This window comes from Camponotus floridanus, unplaced genomic scaffold (assembly GCF_003227725.1).
Source record: "Camponotus floridanus strain SB8 unplaced genomic scaffold, Cflo_v7.5 scaffold49, whole genome shotgun sequence".
NCBI classification, from domain to species: Eukaryota; Metazoa; Arthropoda; class Insecta; order Hymenoptera; family Formicidae; genus Camponotus; species Camponotus floridanus.
In genome coordinates, this window is record NW_020229647.1 from 367,533 (window position 1) to 388,663 (window position 21,131).

At 37.2% G+C, this 21,131-nt stretch overlaps 1 protein-coding gene across 6 annotated transcripts in view; it reads right to left on the reverse strand.

Moving 5' to 3' along the window:
* The window catches only part of LOC105251501 (RNA-binding protein Musashi homolog Rbp6), a 591,643-nt gene that overhangs the window by 29,292 nt on the left and 541,220 nt on the right, over window positions 1-21,131 (reverse strand). For all 6 annotated transcript variants that reach the window (XM_025412217.1, XM_025412214.1, XM_025412215.1 and 3 more), the window contains 4 exons: window positions 12,029-12,111; window positions 11,234-11,318; window positions 5,169-5,201; window positions 4,187-4,270 (listed from right to left, as the gene is read on the reverse strand). In XM_025412217.1, coding sequence (XP_025268002.1) covers window positions 4,187-4,270; window positions 5,169-5,201; window positions 11,234-11,318; window positions 12,029-12,111 — 285 coding nt within the window. The remainder of the gene's footprint in view (window positions 1-4,186; window positions 4,271-5,168; window positions 5,202-11,233; window positions 11,319-12,028; window positions 12,112-21,131) is intronic.

The window sequence follows — 21,131 nt, forward strand, 5'->3', positions numbered from 1 at the left end:
GAAACTTGCAGCGTAACTAGAGCGAATTTGCTACATAATGTCGCGCTGACGTATTAAATATCTCATCCATCTTAGAATATGATTCAAAACAGCAAACGACAGAATCAAATTTGTTTGTAATTTTCGCTTTATTTAAAGTTTAATTAATAATCACAATACTGTGATTCTATAATGAAAATGTCATACTATCCACTTATAAATCTTAAAATGATATGCATATTTTTCCTAAAGCACATAGAAGATGATAAAATGGCTAAGGATATAAATTTAATCTTAAAAATTGAAATACAAGATTCTGTAAAGAGAATATAATATATATCGTATATAAATCATACATGATATAAATCAATTATTTATCGGTGAAAACGCGCAACTTGACTTTCGTGAAAACAACTTTAACGCGCGCCTCTTCATGTCTAAGTTTCCTGAAGAATATTTATCAATATATGATACGCGAACCCCGGTTCGCGAATTCAGTTCGCGTTCTTCGGCGCTTTCGTTTCGTGACGCGAAGGTGAATGTCTAGCAATGATCGTTAAATCACGACTGCCATTTGCCTGCTCTCGGAATATTTGCAGTTCAGGAACATTCGAGCAGAAGACTTTCCCCAAAGAAGTTCTCCCGCGAAGCGAATATATTCTCGAATATACATCGCTGCCCCCTACTCAGAAATATCTTTCCAACCCCATGTCGGATTCGTTCCTGCGTAGAAGATCGCCCCGTTTCCGTGTTTGCGTAGAGGGTGGCTTAACAGACGAATGTTTTTCGGACATTGGAAATACATTGTGGGAGACGGACAGGCGGGGGGAGGGGGGGAGGGAAGGGGTGGCGAGGAATACTCCTCTATAGCGATCAATCATCGCGGATGATATCCACTTTTCCTTCTACCACCATGCCTCGTGAACTGTACGCAATAAGACAAGTCGGGACGGGAGGATCAAAGATATGGACGAAGAGGTTGGAAAGGTGGTCGCGCGGGGAGGGAAAGGAGTTTCCGAAAAGTTATTCAAATACTTTAAGTAGCGGTTGCCGAAGGAAATTGGAAACGATTCTGAAAGCATTGAGCACATCCCTGGAGAAGAGCGAGGATCGGTTTCGAGAAAGGACGTGACGAAGGGCGGAGGAAAACAGGCTTCTTGAGGGATGGGTCAATGTCCGAAAAACATTATACATAATTTATGAGATCCCTTCCCATCCGCGTATATTGTTCTAAGAGTCAATGTACTTCGCTGCATAGATTCTGATTCTTCGGCAGGAGGAATCGCGTTTCGTGCGTTTCCTCAAAGCATTCCTCGCGAATATGACGCGATACTATCTCCCGCGATAATTAATCCCGATCGTGACGAGGCACCGGTCGCAGTTTGTCCGACGCTAACGACGTGACGCGTTATTACCGCTTTACATGCTTGACACAGAGGAGCGGTAAACCGTGCGAGGGTTAAAATTATAGGGGAGTGCGTAACTTTGATCGCAATCGCTTTTCGCGGAACACGCGGAACAAAACGTGCGTACATTTACCAGATAAGATTGATAGAGACAAGCAAGCACATAGCACATGAGAGCGATAGCGTGTATAATGTCCTGCAAGGCGTCAAGAAGGATAAAAAAAAGCCCTTAAGAGAGCGTTATAGTTATATGAAATTTGCGAAACGATTCGCAATTGTAGAGCTAAAATAAACCACGAAAACTTTTGTAAATATTTATTGCAAATGTTTAAAAAATAATTAAAAATTGACTTGTTTTCTCATTTCAATTTTTCAAAATGAAATTCACAGATGCAATATACTTACAATTAGATAGATTTAAACAAGATGTATTTTTTTCGACTGCTTTTATTACTTTTTCTTCTGCTCCTTTCTACTGTTTTTTTCTCTAACATTTTAATTTAATATTACTTCAGAAATCTTCATTATAAAATAAAAATTTATACGAAATAATAATAAAAATTTAAATAATAATTAAATATCGTTAAAAAAAAATAATTTCAAAAATGGAGAATGAAATAAGTGAATAAATAACAAAGTTCGCGAAAACATAAACTAATATAATTTATTAATAATTTATTATTTTCATCAAACATAAAATCTCGTGATGTTGATAATGTATAGTAGAAGAGAGACGCATTCTCCTTGAACTTATTCAAGTGCAATGCATCTGTGATTTTCATTTTGCGAATATGAAGAAGGCTCGAAAGGTTCGCCAGCGAGCCATCATCCATTTCAATAGATCGATAGTGAAAGATGGACGTGCTCATTTTCCTTGGGTACCCTATTAATCGCTGTAGCCATACGTACACGTATGCCAATAGCTGCATGCATGTGTCAGGGTGGACCGCGATGCGGTTCTCTCGCGTATCATTGTCAATCGATATGTACTCGTTACGAGATATCAACAATGACATTTTACTCTGCTTTTGCCGCACATTTTATATTACGATCGATTTCACAATCCGTTAACCGAGCCAAACAGCTCTGAACAGCTCAAACTCAATTTCACTGACATCGTATTTTCGAAATACCAATGCGTATTCGCAAAATATATAATATTGGTTTTACCGCGTCCTATATAGTTTTGGCTAATAAATGCTTTAAAAGCAAAAGTATTTTCTAATAACTTTTATCGGCTATTTCAATATTTAGTGGCATTTGCTGATGTATTCAAAACATTGATTGGATATTTGCTTTTATTGGGATTACTACTGCGACGCATTTCGTTATTGAAAGGAATGATTGATTTCACATAGAGTGGCTTACCGAAATATTTTCAAACGATAATACATCTATAAATTGAATAAAATTGTTTGAATTGCGAGCCATTTTACACGCAATGTAATATATTCACGTGCATTATTGTTCTACCTACATTCTCTATATTTTCGTTCAAGTGTACAATACACGCGATTTTTTGAGATTTTAAATTCTTTAAAAATTATAGCCTCAACGCAAGAGGGAGGGCCAATAGTATACCGCGGCTATAACAGCTCAATAAATTCCAAATCCACGGGTAACGCTACTTTTTCGCAAACACCCGGTGATTTATTGTCTATCGCAGAACGAGAAAGAGAATAGATTACTTATATCCTATAGAATGCATTGTTCTCTTTAAAAAAAAAGTTATTTAAAAATATAGTAGAAAAATAAAGTATAACAGGGCGATAGTCGAAATTCATCTAAAACATTTTTCTAATTAATGCGCGCAAATAAATGTAGATTAAAATTCGTTTATCGGTAGCAAAGTAACAAATCTTTCTTTAGTGTTCTTAGATTAACGCGGCAGGGGAACTTCAATATAGTAAGTTTTATCGATTTGTACGATTTTCACTGGCGGCTGCTGCCCGACGGTATCCTCGTTTTGTAAGAAAATACGCGAAACCAACATCGCGACAAGTATCGAATAAGCACTCCAATAATGTACAAACTTTTTCATAGAGAAGCGAGGCCGATATCGCAGCCGGAGCGAGCGGTCGTGTCGGCAAGCCGACATCGCTCGACATTAATAATTTATCCCCGAATATCTTGTAACACCGGGCAAAGTTTTCTCACGACGCAGCATTTTTCGCGTCCCCATTCCCGTTCCCGTTTCCTTCTCGCCTGTCCTATCCCGACTTTTGCGCTGTCGAGAGTGGCGCGAAACTTTGTGAAATCGGAGGGGTCCCTGCTTTAAAGAGGAATCCTCTCGCCGCATTTTAAGAAATTTTATCGTCCTTTTTTGTGCGAAGAGGAATAGCGACAGCACATTCAGCGGAACCTGCTCCAACGTTCCGGGCCGTCGTTCTGTTCGCAGCCTCCGACAGAGGACCATCGCATGGTTCTGCCGCGCTCTCCGCGAATTGCACGAGTCTCCTCGATAACACGGAGCCTATCTCCGGCCCGGCATATTAATCGCGTCGCGACACGCTCTCTCATCGCGATGGGATCGGATGGACGAAGCAACAGCATAGTCAATTAGCGTGTAGCGATGGGTTAGAGTGCGCGCACACAGCTCGGGTCGGTACCGTTAGTCGGCGAGTTAGTTCACAGAGGCATGGCGTTGTAGAGGTCCAGATTAGGATGGTAAAAGAGCGGTGTCGGGGTGGGCGGATTATGGTGGGGCGCGGGCTGCGCCTGTATGAGGTTTAAGTTCAAGTTCAGGGGCGCGATGTGGGCCGCATTGTGGTGGTTAAGATGGTTAAGACTAAGATGGTTACCTGTCGGGTAGGGTAATCCGAAACTAGGGTACCCAGAATAGCCGCGACCCGCCGCGTATGCCGCGTACGCTGCCGCTGGGAAACCTGCAAATAAAACGAAAATCCCTCGTTATATTCTCCTTCTCTTATATTCGAAATCGTGCGATGGTTTCTGCGCTTTTGAATGGCAATGCTGTTAGATACAAAGAGTCATTTAATTCTTTTCAGTGTTTTCAGTAGCACTATTTATTATAATTACATATGTTTCAATTTGTATAATATGTGAAAATGTATAATAATTTTATTTCCAGGTTCTTCTTTCTATAGATATATAATTTGAATTTATTTCTGACCTTTTTCATATATATGTTCTCAATGATAATTTTATAAATTATTTAATATGTTATTGTTGCTGAATTTACATCTTGAGAAGTTTAAAGAGAATATTAAAAAGATTTTGAAAAAATTGAAAACATTTTTATCTCATTTCATAAATAGCATGTCTAATATCATATTCAACTATTATAACATAATTTTTATTTAAAAAATCGGTAGAAAATTAAAAAGATTTTTATCATAATTTTATAAATTATCATAAGTTGGATTAATAATGGAAAAATTGATAAAAATATATAAAAACCCGATAAACTTATTTAGTCTGCTAATGACTAAATCAAACCTATTAACCTATTAAGTTATTTCTATTATAATCGTATATTCTAATTAATAAGTTAAATTTTCATTAATATAGAAGCTAACAAAGTTAATAGTTAATTCTATACATATTTTGCGCATTCATATTAGTCAATTAAAAAAATATGTTATATATAAAAATAAGTTATATATGTCATGTAGATTATATATCAAGATTGTTAAATCATACGGTATCATTATTATTTTAGCTATATGTCTTTTAATTATAATAGGAACCGTCAGTATTGAGTTTATATTAGAGATATATAAAAAGTTGATATATGTATATATTAATATATTCCATACTCACCATCAGGTAATGCTCCCAGAGACCACATAAAATCTATAAGGAAAAATAAATTCGATTAAAATGTAGATTCGAGGCAGATCAATGTGTTGTGAGCACAACGCATTTTTCTCTCTTTTTTTCTTTTCTCGTTTTTCATTTTTTTTTTTTCAATTCTTTTCCCTTCATTCATATTGCGTGTTCGTTAGTGCAACGATTTCAAGTCTCCATCAAAATTTCTGCAACTACGTACGAAGAAAGATATTGATCGCTTGAAAACTTTACAAGTGACTTTAACGTCGGAAATCAAGTTTTCACGTGTCAATTCCTTGAAAATTATATAACGTAGGACCAATATTTTTCTTCGAGCAGGCGAAAGATATAGGCATAGACATTTAAGAATATGTACATGGAGATAAGTTAAATATATGAAGCAAAGCGTTGCAGAAATTCGTCGGGATCAACGATTCAAGTGTAACGGATGACTAGGTCCAAACGATAAAGAGAATGTAAAAAAGAAAAGAAGAGAAGAAAAAACAGGATTAGAAGCTCTCTAGGTTAATCAGAGAATAAGAAAATGTATGTGAGAGTGAGAAACAGAAAGAGAGAGAAAGAAAGGGAAAGAAAGATATAGAGAAAGAGTAAGAAAGAGAATGACAGAGAGATCAAGGCATTCATGAAATTTCATAATTCGATACTAATCCAAAAGACCACACAACTAAGATTTTCACTATGTATATATGTATATCGCATCGACTATATAGCGCATCGACTAAACTGTGTGACAAGGTACTAGTAACTACGCGCGGCCGAGGTGTCTCCAATCTACGACAAAATAAACCCTCCTATAAACTATGGTTATTGTAGCCTCCAAAGGTATATATTAGTTAATTATTTACCGTTAAGTAATATTTGCTAGGCTGTCTATATAGCTTATTAGATATCGACTAAGGGTCGGTAGTATGCCACCACTCGATTGTTGTTCCGCAAACTCTGACAAACTGTTTGCGGAATAATTTGAGCGAAACACATGTGGGATGGAACATTCTAATATTGGCTGGTTGCTACGTCGCGTGCATGGCATATTACCGGCACCACTACCACATTTATATTGACGATACAATATTGAAAAAAACACCGACCACAATACTACACTACTGACTCACTATGCTAGTGTCCATATCGACGTTGCTCTCACAATATACGCAGATGGAAAAAGTATAAGAGCGTTTATTCTAGCCATTAAAATATACACTGATACATATTAATAGTATTAGTAATTCCGTACCTAAAGTCTCTCTACCGGGCTGGTTTTGATTACGTCAAGCGCGCTCAATGGCGTTTTACTATCGTTTTGCTCTCTTTTTTTTTTTTCTCTGTCTTAATGGCTTTCTAAATTCTTCCGAGCTACAATAAAATTTGCATGTATACGTCGAGCACTATCTCGCATTTATTTCAATGGAATCGTTTGCAGCATAATATAGATGTATCTTTATCATCGAAACACACGTGAATAGATCTCGACGATACCACGTAAATAATTGTTGCGCGAATTACGCGCATGCTTTCTATACGGGGCATCTACGTAATACACCCTGTGTACTTTCTCAGATGCAACATATCGATCTCACGTAGAGCAGACGTTTACGTACGACATTAACATTAACAGTCTCTCGCAGTTCCGAGGAGCGCATAAAGCCTGTCTCAGCTCGAGTTTACGATCGAGTTGCCGGTCGATTAACATTTACGTCACATCGATGGGGCTTCGGCAACGTGGAATTCATTGAGCTACTCTTACTAGAATTTTATGCTTCCCCCTTTTCGATGCGTTCCACTTGGGGGGAGGGGGGATGAGAACATTCGCGAGGCCGTGTATCGGGGGTGCATTCCGTCTTGAGTCGTTCTGCGCCCCCGTTACAAATCGTCGTGATATTCTATAAGATATTCGGTAATCCCGTAAAACCAAAATCCGGCCCCAGCCAAGCGTCACAAAGGCCAACGGAACGAAAGTGCGTTTCGTTCAAACGAATCTCTTCAAGGTCTACTTACGAAACTGACAGTGTTGCGCCTCTCGGGCTAAGTACGTATTGTCTAAGACACACACGACTCACGCATTATTATCAAGATAAACGATGCTATGTGGTTTAAGAAGAGTTAAATACTATGTAACAAGTAGTATATATAAGTAGGAATACTGGGAGACTGAGGCATAGGTATAGATAGGTGTACGCACGATATATATTTAGTATGTATCCTATATAGAGAGGTATAATATTACGTGTAACGTAATATAAATGTACTATGTAACGTAGCTCGTTAAGTAAGTAGGTACAATGTAATAGGTCTCTTTTGAAGCCGCTGTTAAAATGCATTTTCTTTGCGGAAGACGCTGAGGTTCTCGCTGTATATTTTTGTTTCTCGAAAAAAAAAACTGATTGTGAATAAGCTTTTCTAAAGCGAAAGCGAAGGAATGTTACGACAGAGGCGAGATTCTAATCTTTTTTCGGATTTAATTCTCTGTCGATAATAGCAAGCGAGCCTACACACGATCTTCCGCGAAGAAGTGCCTAAAGTATAATCTAAGCTAACGATATTATAGTGACTTCCCAAAAGCTATAGTCCACTAGTAGTCTCAACGGTAGGAACGTGTACATAGTATATTAATTCGCCCAAAACTGATTCGCTCTAACTAATCGAACCTAGAGCGCCTAGAGTATCAATAACGTCTAAGGTCTGGTAACAACACAAATGTTTACCTAATTACCTAAATATGTATAGATAGATAGATAGATATATATATGTAGATATAGTTTCGAGATATGTATATCTGTTTAATCTATTACAAAAAACTATAAGGTGTAATATGCGGCTCTCACAAAATATATCGATATCATATCAAATGCTATAGTATTACCAAATAGGTAGATATACAAAACAATATAACTTATATATCGTCTGGCGTAATCTATAATGGGTCGTTAGGTACATATCTATACGGGATGTCCGAAAATCACTGGCGCATATTATCCGGAATCTATTTTTTTTGCTTTCTAAATAAGCTTTATATCTGTCGCATTGCTATTAATTCGAGCAATAACTAAGCTTTGAAATGACATTTTTCTGTTCACGTCCATTTAGAGATTCATTTCATTTATATTTATTTATGTATTCTAGAACGCGTCTTGTCACGAAATTATTTCTCTTTCTATTCTCCGAGTTCTATTTTTTATGCTTCAATAAAACACGTACTCGCTCATTTTGGGACATCCCATACAAAGTATATAGAATATAAATATATTATACGCGTATATGTATATAGATTCACGTATGCATGTATATACATATAGATAGTGTCGAGAGTTTGTGTTTCTTTTCTTCTGAGTATCTTAATATCGTTTAGAGAACACTGAAGTTCCTTTTTGCTTCGAAATTATGAAATTTCATGAAGTCACTTGCGAAAAATATTCCGGAAGGCGCGACAAATGAGAAATACACCGACCATTTGCTGCGAGCTCTCGTCGCGCTAACCGCCCCCTCGTCGCGTCGCCGCTAATTGATTTCCTTCAATTATCGCTCGTATCGCGGCACACACGCGGCGCACCGTTACCTGGGAATGTGTTTTTCTTTTTTATTTTATATTTCTGTTTTCTGATAAAATATTCGTAACCAACGGCCTCGACGAGGAGCGCGCTCGCCGATCGAGCGAACGATTGTTTCGCCCCGATAAATATCCCGCCGTTTTTTGACAACCCTCGAAAATACGCCATGAAAAACGCGAAACTGTTTTTTTCCCCCGCATCTTTCCATTTCGCGGCTTTTAATTATCATCCGGTCTCGTCGCGCGTAACCTCGCAGACGGCCATTTCTACGTTTACAGTTTTGCTCGCTAAAATTTCAACTAAGTTTCTACCAACGAATTGACAGCCACCAGGCGAACATACGATCTCTCCATCGGGGAATTGTCGTTTCGTTTTCCCATCGGGGTGACCTGAAAATTGTCGCGCGACAGGAGCTCACCTGTCCTTCGATTTCCTGTTCTATCGTTTCTCCTTCGTTGAAGGCTCGATGTCGGCGTTAAGTTCTACAGCGTTTTAATTGAAATGCTTTTAACGGCAAGTGTGATAGACGCCGAGAACTTAATTATCGATGTTGGTAGATGATCGAAACTTGATTAGACATGACTTATACCAGTTACCTTCGTACATTTTGCCTATCCTTATTAATTAAGATATTTCTATCATTATATTTAACCTTTCAAAGTATATATGATATATACTTTTTGATTAAACATCAATACATCAAGTATCTTAAATCATTAATATCCCCTCTCTTTCTCTCTCTTAATCCTTTATAAGTTTCTATCACGTATTGATGCACCAGTTTCGAATTAAAAATATTACGATCGTACAGAAATGTTTTACATTCAGAAACATCAGAATAAATGATTATCTTCTAAAGGTCAAAAGATCAAGAGTTCCATAAATTTTATTCTTATATTTAGTATCGTTTATTTGGAGAGTAATAAATTTTTAGAGATTTTTGCTATATATCATAGATGACTAAATTGTTTCATTGAATATTGCAAATATATCAATTGAAAGACAATCCCCGAAGGAGATACGTTCATCGCGACGGCAATCTTCTATTGAGCAACGTTGGATCATTTCGGTCCGTTTTTTTCTCTCTACATTTGAACACTTCGTTTATTGTCCTACTACCTGCGTTACTAATTATCTACGAAGTAACTACCAGTCTTTTGTGATACGTCGTCTCGTTGTTCTAAATTTTTCGCTAAGAAAATGAGGCCACATAGGTAACTACTACGCGTCGAGTAAATCTGCAATTTGCTACGCGTTCTGTTTCTACGATCACAGTTTTGCCGAACGTTGTAAACCGCGAATAGTATCGCGTCCTCGATATGTATCTCAAACCGGCAAATATAAGAACGAGCTTTCTAATCTACGATATTGCACTTTTTCGATATCGACATCTATCACATCCGCGTGTTCGATCATTCCTCTAATCGACATATATTAATTAATACTTTCGATTTTCTTCGTTGACTACTTACTTCAAAACGAAGTCTAAAACAGTCTCAATTGAGGAATGTACAAAATATCGTTTAAAATCTAATGTAATATTTCGTTGAGAAAAATAACTCACATGCTACGAGAGAGACTAGTTTTTCATCTGGAATCTACGATTAACAAGTAAAGATCTCGAACAATGTTGGCTAATTGAATCTTACATTAGATAGACTCGATAAAATGCTAATTTCCCTTATAAAAATATAGTCAACTTATTGAGCTCCGAACTGCGTAATTTTTATGCGATTTATCTGACGAATCTAATTATTTTGGCACATATCAAAATACAATCTCCGAACAAAATTAGAGAGAGTATCGCGTTTGCATTTTGAGATTACATGACTACATCATTTTTTGACACGCGCGGATCATTAAACTTATCTTTACGACTTATCCATGCTACAACGAGACCGAGAGAAACTTCGCTGTCGAGAATAAGAGACGTGGAAAGGAAAAGCGACTAAAACCGACTAAAACCGACCGACTGAAACAAGGGTCGAACGCGCAAGCACGAGCCCCCGGGAAATCGCGCGGCGATTTATTGCGGTCGCGAGAGGGGCGTGAGTATCGTAGGTCATAGGCCGATGGTCGGTATCGGGTGGTAAACGGCGCCCATGTCGAGGCCCTGCACGCCGAGCAGATCGCTCATGGAGTAGGTGAGCGCGGCGGCGCGGGACGCGGCCGCGACCGGATGCGGACGGTAAGAGGCCGCCGCCGCGGCCGCGGCCGCGGCCGCGATCGCGCGCTTCACGTCGTAGACCGCCGCCGCGGTGGTGGCTGCCGCGGCGGCCGAAGGTGCGGCGGCCGCGTTGGCCGCATATTGGTAGGTAGCGGCCGCGCTCGGTGCAGCGGTAGCGACTATCGGAGCCAGCAAGTGGTGGTGAGGGGGCCCGGCGGTGGCCGCCGCGGCCGCGTGGGCAGCGGCGGCGGCCGCCGTCGGCAGGGGGTACGGCGCGTAGCGATAGGTGGCGGGGGTGGGTGTCGCGACCATCACCAACTCACCGTATGCGCCTCTGCTGGCCGCTCGCGTCTTGGCCAGATTCGCTGGGAGCATCACTTCCTTCGGTTGTGCCTTCTTGCACTCGACCTTGAAATGTCAGATAGAGACAGGTGAGGTGAGGAGACGGAGATGAGATGGGTGAAGCGTCCGAGCGCCTTCGAACGAGGTTCGACGAGGAGGATGGTTGAGATAGATCTCGGAAGGTGTTTCGTTATTGTTTGTCGGAATCGTTACATTTTTAAGCTTGTGTGCGTGTGTCGTTCTTTATGGTAAATTATCCTTGGTGGTAAGTTGAAAGAGAAATTACAATAGACGTTTTATTCGTATTTCGAAAGGTTTCTTCCGTTAATTTACCGGGTAATTGTTGGCTTTTGCTAGTAGTCTTGCTATAAATTTCGTAGAAAAATAAGTAACTGTTGAGAATAAGAAAAATTGGAAGAGGCTTTGAATTGGACGCGAGTTTACTTTGGGGTTGTTACAAGGCGGCATCAAGAAAATATTTAACCGACGCGTGAGAGAGCTTTTCGTTGTAATAGAATGTAAACAGAGATTTCTCTTACTAGAGAATCCAGCTCTTCCACATCTTTTACGTAACTACTTTTGTATGTACTTTTGCATATTCGACGTGTGTATCAAATACGTATAACGGAAAGATGATTATATAGAAAATTAATTCTGCTTAATGTTGCATCTGCAAGTAAGGAGCAAATATCTTTTGATGCGACCTCTGCGGATACTTATAAATAAAAGGAACATTCTTAAAATCTTTTTACCAATTTTTTTGACTGGCGACTTACCATTTTGTTGTTGATTTCATGGAAATGGATCTCACAGACTTTGTCGACAACATCCTCGCTTTGAAATGTGACGAATCCAAAGCCTGGAAAAACATATGATCTTGTTAAATATTAACGAGGTTTTTATTAGTTTTAGAATATAAAAGACTTATAGAAATGTTTGCTAATTTAATTTTCTATCACGTGTGTCTTTCAATATTATGATAATTTGTGCCGATATCGATACATGGCGGATTAAATTATAAAAAAGTCAAATTACATTTATCATATATTATGAGTAAAAAGGCACTCGACATTCAACCGGATCTCAATCCGCATTAATAAATATATCTACATAATTTTGAATTGGAGTAAGCGGTATTGGCGAGAATGCAAGCTCTCCGCAAGTTTCTCCTGCATATTCGCGGAAATAAGAAACCATCCAGATTTCCATTAATTTAGCTGACGGAGCAAACGAGCCTCGCTTCTTCCCTCGTACCGCTCGAACGCGGTCTAAGCGAAATCTCCGCGAAATTTATCTCCGTAGCTCAAGACGAACAGCGGGAAGGAGAGACAGCGAGCCGGCGAAGAGAGAGCCGTAACTTAATCAAGCATCAAGGGTTATTAAAAACTTTGCATTGCTCTCCGGGCGATTTTAATCTCGCTCTTTCCTCGCGCCGGCGCTCCTCTCTTGGCTAGTAATTCAGACTCGAGATATCCGGCGAGCGCGAGTTAGACGAATTCAACGCACGATGTTGCTTAAGATAAGAAGTTAGCGAGTTTAGTATTTTCGTATTGAAGCAATTGCTAAAGATAGATGTTTCATAATTAAAAATCACCCAATAGTCATTCGGGAAAAATAAAAGTCAGCAATGCATGATTTTAATTCATTTTCATAAAGATACGTCAAAGAGTATCGAGATAATTAATTTCCGTATAATTAATAATATTTTTTCCTAACGTTTTTAAAAGTTACTTCCTATCGTGAGTTTAGAGAGAAAAAATTATAGTGTTTGATAAAATTTTCAAATATGTATACCTTTAAATATTTAGCAAATAATAAACATAAGAAATAATAAGATAAGAAAGTAAGAAAAAAATATTTTTAAAATATATTTTTAAAATATATTTTTATACAAAAATAAAAAAATGAATATTTTTATGCAGTTCACGTAATACTTAAAAAACGTTGATATTTATTAGAAATTTAATTATGATAATTGATCGAAATTAATAAAATTAATAAATAAATGATTGAGAAAGTAATTATTGATTTAAGAGAGAGATAATGTATCTTTATTTATACATCTTGCTTTAAAACAAGCAGGTCGCGAAGAAAAAAAGCTTGCTGAAAACGTGTTGAAACAATATGTGCGCGACACATTCAATTATTCAACGCTGACACCATTAATCGTTCGGCTTGTTCTTCGCCGGATTCTTTCTCTCTTACATCCTTCACGCTATCTGTCTCCGACATTCCCGCTCTCGTCTCGAGCCGTTCCGTTGCGTCTCTCGCATCCTCTCATCCACCTAAGCTTCTCCTCTTGCTACGAGGTAGCACGAGTGATTAAGTTATAAACTTGGCAAGACGTCCGTTTGAGCGCGGAAGGGGCTTACTTCATTTATGTAATTTATAGTACTCTGCCAGTCTAGCTAACTCCACGGAGCCCAAGCACTCCCCTAACACAAAGGCCATGTCCTGACACCGGTAACATTTAACTACTCTGCTTCGCGGCCCACTGCTTCCATCACTTTGACTGTTCTCTCCCTTACGAGCGTAGTGCGGCATTGTGGACTACCATTGACATTCCTTGATAGCGTTTGTCTTTTCAAGCGGTATTACACGATGTATCGAGAGGTCGCATTCCTTTAGAACAGAATCGAGAATTACAATTTCTACGAGGGAAAAATTACTTCTCGAGAGAGATATTTTAGTGAATAATATTTTAAAGTATTTCCAATAAAATTAAATCTTCAATCGTTGCAAAGATAAAATATTTGTCATCTTTAAGGCGCGTTTCTTTTACGGCGCTGAAAACGACAAAGAATGACCGAGAGGCATGTAAGAGCACGGTCAGCGATTCACAAAAGCCCCAATAAATTGCGAATAGCGGGGCATCGCTTCCCCGATCGAATTCGAATTTTCATAAGGAAATTTATCTCCGTAACCGGACCTCATGGCCTTCCCGCAAAGCTCCATTTTCGCGCCGTGGTCGACATACAGAGGGATGTAACCGCTCTCAGCGACCGACCAGACGCTGTGGAGTTGAACGAGGCGAGGAAAAAAATGCGTGCTCAGCTGGCCGAGCCATTGCTGGTCGCCGCAGATGCGCTCATTTCAATAAAAAAAAACCTTGAATCCCTCGTCCATTCCCGTCCTCTTGACCTTCGAGAGCCCCTTAAATGATCCATAAGCTCTTCCAATGGCATGGAATTATCGTCGCGACCTGTCAGGTCGCGAGGTTACAGCGTATCCTTTTCTCGTTCAACGAGGATGCAAATTAAACGAGAATATCTTACGGTTTCATAAAAGCCGTACAAATAGTCGAACGGAGCGACTATGGCAAAAACGATTATTTATGATTTCGCGAACATTCACTTAAATACACATCGGATCGATGAAGCGAAAGCTGACATATATCTCTCATTATCATGGATTGGTGTTATTACCATGTCAAATTAAATCGTCCAACTTAAATTAGATAATTAATAATTCTCACAGCATTTATTGATAATTGATTTTGATGAAATATACATCGGAAGACATTTCGTGAAGAAAAAAGTATCTCCTCTCCGTGTTATATAAAGACATCTGTTAAGATATTTATTAGATAGAGCAATATCTGAAACAGTGGTATAAAAATTATACCATCAATATACGAATAAATATGCATTATACGAAATAAAAAAAATGTTTATCCCTGTTGATGCAGCTCTATTCTGTTTTATACAAAGAAATCGAAGTAGCAAACAGCGATGACGACGACGACGACGGCGAGGAGGGAACAGCAGTTTTCTGTTCTCTCCGCCGTCTTCTTTCCACTTAGTAGCACGGCACTCTTCTTCACCCCTTCGTCACCACTCGTCGACCCTTGTTTCTTCCTATATCACTTGTTCTCCCTCCGATTCTCGAGTATAATGCGACCCCGTCGCCATTGTACCAAGCAAGCGCGTGTTAACGTTTAAAAGCCACGCGGCCGGCGAACGCGCGTTTCAGAATTTTATCGTGCATTGAGAATAAAGGTAAAAGGTTTCTTTCAAAAGGCACGCCGGCGGAACGATTTAAAACTTGTAAATGGATACGAGGAGTTAGACCTCCGCGCTCTTTCCGTCTTCTCCCCCTGGTCTCACCCTCTTCGCCCCCGTCGGCACATAAAACTTGTGCGAACTTTTGTTTGTTTCCCGCGACGTATTTACGATGTGGAATCTCGGTGATCGATACCGAAAGAGCTGCTAGGAAACGAAGCGACTATTTTATTTTTAATGTCGTTGAATTTTGATGGTTCGTTTTACGAGGAACACCGATGATAACGATAACGTTATTTCTACATCGATTTAACACTTTGTAAAGCTCATTTCCATTGGACCTTCTTTTTGGTTGAAATTCTGCACGCTATTATAACGCTAAAAAATCTTGTAATTAGTTCTTTTTGGCAGCAGCTACATTTTTCTTAACTATGCTTCGTAATATTATTTATTACGATTATTTTGATTTATAATATCGTTGAACTATAATCAATTCATAAATCAAGCCGATTAATAATACATAGTTGCATCTAATGTGTTATGAAACGGATTATTTCCAATCTGGCGTATATCATTATACCGCAAATCATATAAGTAATTCATTGATTGTATACGTATTACGTTGTAACTATATTCAAACTAATAATATCATTTGATTTTTAATCAAATTTTGATGATCCATTTTACGAATAATATCAATTTATAAAGGCAATGATTCTTTTAAATGACTCTAATATTGTTATCTATTATTTAAGATTTATGTAATTACTTTTCTTTATCGTCTTACAACATAATTTATTACTTGTAATTATTCATAGGATTGGTATTCAATTTTCTGCCTAAAATTATCTTATTTATTATGACATAATTATTATAATTAAATTCTGATGACAGATATCTTTCTTCTCATTTATTATCAGATAATCAATTATATTCTTCCTGTAGAGAAGGCAATAAATTGTCGATAATTGAGCAAAAATGACATGATATTCATGAACTGACATATATATGTAACGTCATTTTAGCAATCATTAATAATAATTGCCCTCAATATGCATTACTAAATATGTATCAAATCCTTCATTTCCTTAAATGTTCCATTCTGAATCGCTAGTTAGTCAGCCGTGATCTCAATTCACATCGAAGGCTATCATTATTATAGATACATCATTATTCTCGATTATCGATTATACAGATATATTGCAGTACGCACAGTATAATCATTAGTTTTAAATGGCAAAAGGACGGAATACAAGAATGTTGGAATTAATTTCAATCTTCTCATTTTGCCATGACCTCAATCATTTCTCTTTGAGGTAATAATATTCTAAGTCTCGAAGTAATAAAGACGATTATAGGTGTTCCTTTGTGTCGCTTATTAATTCTACCATGAAAGTTTCGCGAGTACAAAATTTATGTACGTAATCAATCGTCAAGCACCCTCATAACAGCAATAGTGGATATCGTGTGCGTTATCTCCTCGATATCGATACCGATACCAAGCTCGAAGCAACAAAGGTAGTTATCAGCTAGCACCTTACTGTGTAATTAGCTGTATATTACGTAGCGATACGGTTGTCGATTGAAACAGCAATAAATCAAGCAAACCACCCAAGAACCAATTTGCGCCCCAGCGTACCATGAACCTAATCGCTTTCTCCGAGACGACCATAATCTAAGTTTCCGAAACAGCGATCAACGCACCTAGATAACCATTTCAGCTCTCGAAGAGCGATTTCTCGTGCGATTCGTCGCCCAAGTCGTGATTTCACATCGCGATTGCCACGAATCGCCTTATCAATCGATTCACCTCCTTTAACGTATAAGTATTCTTATCAGTACTTGTATCAGTACTCTTCGCATTTCCATGATAAATCGATCGCGTACTCGCTCATTCCGTCACTCTCGAAATCGAGAATTGAATTGAAGTTTTAAGAATGATAAAATATAGAACATATCATATATCTTTAAAGAACTGTACTATTATGATTCAAATATTATATATTATGATTCAAATGTATATGTTGTTAAGATTCTAATTCCAAAAAAAATCCCAAATATAATAAACATAGAATAAAACAATATTGTTAAATTTTATTTTCAAATACGTATTGCTTTTCAAAAACAATTTCATGTGCATTGCGATTAACTCGTTCATTGCGTCCCTTTTATTCTACGCAATAGTATAATAATTCCAGTATAATTTTTTTAAATTTTTAATTCAGTAAATTTAATTCAGAATTAATAAAATAATAAATAATAATTAATAAAATAATAATTAATAAAATTTAATTCAGAATTGATAAAATAATAAAAGTAATAAAAGATAAAGTTTTTGACTGTCGTCGAATATGAGACTTTTAAGTCTTTCCTAAAGAGAAGAGACTTAGCAATTATGGTTATTACTGATCAATTCAAACCTGTTTTAGACGGAAAGTTGACTAGTAAATGTCTGCACCACGCATTATACTAGTCATAGACTCAAATTACCACTTTCATTACGGCTTTCTCGGACGTACTCCTCTATAACCGATTAATATGTTATCACATACAGGCTGTATACGGTCTATAGACTCTCCCCTTATTGATTGTTACACTGATAACTGTTCCTAAAGTTCCTCCACGACAAACTTTAAATATCTGCCACTCCTCAGTTTCTCACGCGACCTTTTCATTTGTAATGATTGTTGAATGAGGAATATAAAGCTAGCTAACTGTAAATGCTTGATTGCTACTATTTTAAAAGTACGTTTGTTAATGATTTACTAGAATGCAAATTGCTAGACAAAATTGTCTTTTATTTTTTTTCAAAGTACCAGATTAAAAATAATAAATATGTAAATAAATCTCGAAAAAGTCTGGGAAAATTATTTTCTCAATCATCTCATAATTATAATTTTTTAAATTTTGTAATTCTTTAAAAAAACTTTAAAATTTTTAAGTGTAAATATATATATACACATAACACATCTACATATGTACATATATATATATATATATATATATATATAATGATTTAAAATATTATATTACTATATATGTAAATAATGTATGATTCAAAAAATAAAAAAGTTGACATAATTTTCGTTGTAAATATTACATTAAATATATATTAAAACTTGCAATTAGTAAAATTTATAAAAATATTCTTCCAAAAAAATGTTTTAATATAATCACATAACTTCGAATTCAGCAAAGAAATTATTAAGTATCGGTTTTCCAAGCGTGTATGTATAGGCGTGCGCGCGGCCTATATAATTTAAAATATCTTATCGCGTCATGAGAGAATCCCCCGAGACATCAACGTCTCCAAGTTTATTAACAATTCCGAGCTGCTTGTGAAATTTGCTAGAGTAAGTTTGCTCCCAATGGATAACGCTTTTTCGACGTTGCGATTCTAAGTTATATAATATTTATATTTCGCAGACACTCTCTGTAGGAAATCGCGCCACCGGATGCGTCTTGAGAGTTAACGTGTTTGCAATATTGAACGGGTTTATGTACTAGATTATGCACTTTGAAGACAGTTTTATCGTTTGGTATAATCATTGTATCTAACGTTTCAAATTCTCTACCCCTCTCTTTTTCTCTTTCTCTCTCTCTCTTTCCCTTTTCTCTCTCCTTCCTCCTTCTATCTCTTTGTCTTCATCTCTATGTCTCTCTGCTTTTCTCATTCTCTGATGTGGTCTCAGTTGGGCCGAGTAACGGATATCAACTTGTTGATTTACCGTGCCAACCGCGAAGCTGCGGTTTCGAGGCGTCCGAACTCTCTTGGCAAGCCATCACTTTCTAATAGCCGCCCTAAAACTCGAATATAGCTACACCGATCCGTTACTCCTTGGCATCGATCAGCGCTACAGTCCTGCCGCATTTGAGCCACCTGGGTATTCGTCGTTATTAATCCCTGAATTATTCACGGACGGGTATTATCACACACATTTCATATGACATCCCTACATTGTGGGAATACGAGCATGCATTAGAAATACATATTCCGAGATATTCTATGTACAAAGTGTCCCGAAAGACATTTGTTCTGTATATATATGTTGCTGTTTCTACATATAAAGTATATTGACGTACTTTCTCTTAATTAAAAACTAGCAAATTTGGAGAGTTTATTTGCTCTTTTAACAAGAAAAATAAAAATGAAATTTCTTAATCTTTACCATTATATTCGTAATTAAATATCTACATTATTTATTTCTTTTTTTAAACAAAATTTACTTCAACTTAATTGAAAAATAACATTTTGTTATTTCTATTTACACATTATATCTACAGCACGCTCGATATTTTTCTTAAAATTTTTTATCTTTCATAACTATATTATAATTACATATATACATAACTTTAATATTATGGCTTGGTTGAAATATTTTTTAAAGGAAAAGTCAGCTCTTCCCAAATTCAATGAAATATATACTTTGAAGTTATGAAATCTTTTACTTATATACTAACAAAGTTGAGTCTTCTTTCTATAAATAAAATCTCACAATATATAATAGTTTACAAAGTACGTTTATTATTTATATCGTCATAAAACGCAGTGATGCTGCTAAGAATCTGCCAAAGTCAATGCATTAATGCACGCGCGTGCGTGAATGATGACAGGCATAGATTACAAGGTCTGTACGTCAAACAAAACATTCGAAATACGTTTTTGTTTCGCGTTTGTGTGGCCGTCTCTCGTGGAGTTATGTCGTCATAAATTTTCGGAGATGTCACGAGTAAGTGCCTATATAACTGTAGGTTGTCGGAGTAAAAAGACATAGGAGAGAGATGCTTCGTCTGCATTTACTACATGTTGACATAGTTAATAATTTCTACTATGTTTAAATATGCTCTCCTTTATCACTTATTATGAAAAATTATTTCCACATTCTTTTATGAAAATGATTATATAATGATTTACTATACGTGTGATTAAGCATCATAGAATATAAATGCTTCCTGAAATCTCGTGGATTGAAATTAAAATATTAATTAATTAGAAATCACATTTTGAAAAAAAAAAGAATAAATTATTCAGGATGTCTTTAATTTTTGTGTTTAATTTTTTTAATTTTTTAAATAAAAAAATTTGTTTTTGATTTTCTCGTTTTATTTCTTATTATAAAGATTTGAAAAAATATTTTGTGACTTTTAAATCATCTTCTCTGATCTGTCAAAATCAGGTCAAGATAAAAAAGAATTTCTACATCGTCACAGATTATAAGAAAGTCGCAAAGTACGGTAATGTCTGACATACGAGAAGCATAATGATATCTTACTGAACAGAACGATGGCAGAAACGCGGAGCGTAGCACATTAATTAATCACTGTTAATTAGATGTAAGTTTCTTAGATGTGAGTCAGCCGCTTTTTGCGCGTCGTTGGCTGACAGGCTTCATCGGGGACGAACGGAACTGCAAACTGCACTTTACCGCATCTCGCATTTTGCTTAGCACGCAGCTGTGCTGGCGTCAGACGTCGGCCTCGTTCTATCTTCCCGCCATCTTCCCTTACTTTGTTACCCCTCTTCGAGTCCTCTGGGAAGGGGATTAAGCGAATGTACCAAATTGAGGTGCTTAAGTCGTCAAGAAGCAGAGGCAAAGAGGGTGAGAGGTTGAAAGCGCACGCGCGAGGAAGAGAGAGAGAGAGCGGGATAAATGGAAAGAGACCAAGAAAGAGAAGCGAGATACAGGAAGATTAGACGAAACTGTGCTTCTCTCTCCGAGCTGGGCTGCTTTATGCATACGTTCACTAAACCACGAAACTCTGATATCTCTTTACCGATGATCAAACCAGGCGGTAGAAAGGACTTGTGAATTTCCATCACACACTGTAGAAGTTGAAAATTCGTCTTCTATGCGTGTCATTTTTGAGCTTGGAGAAC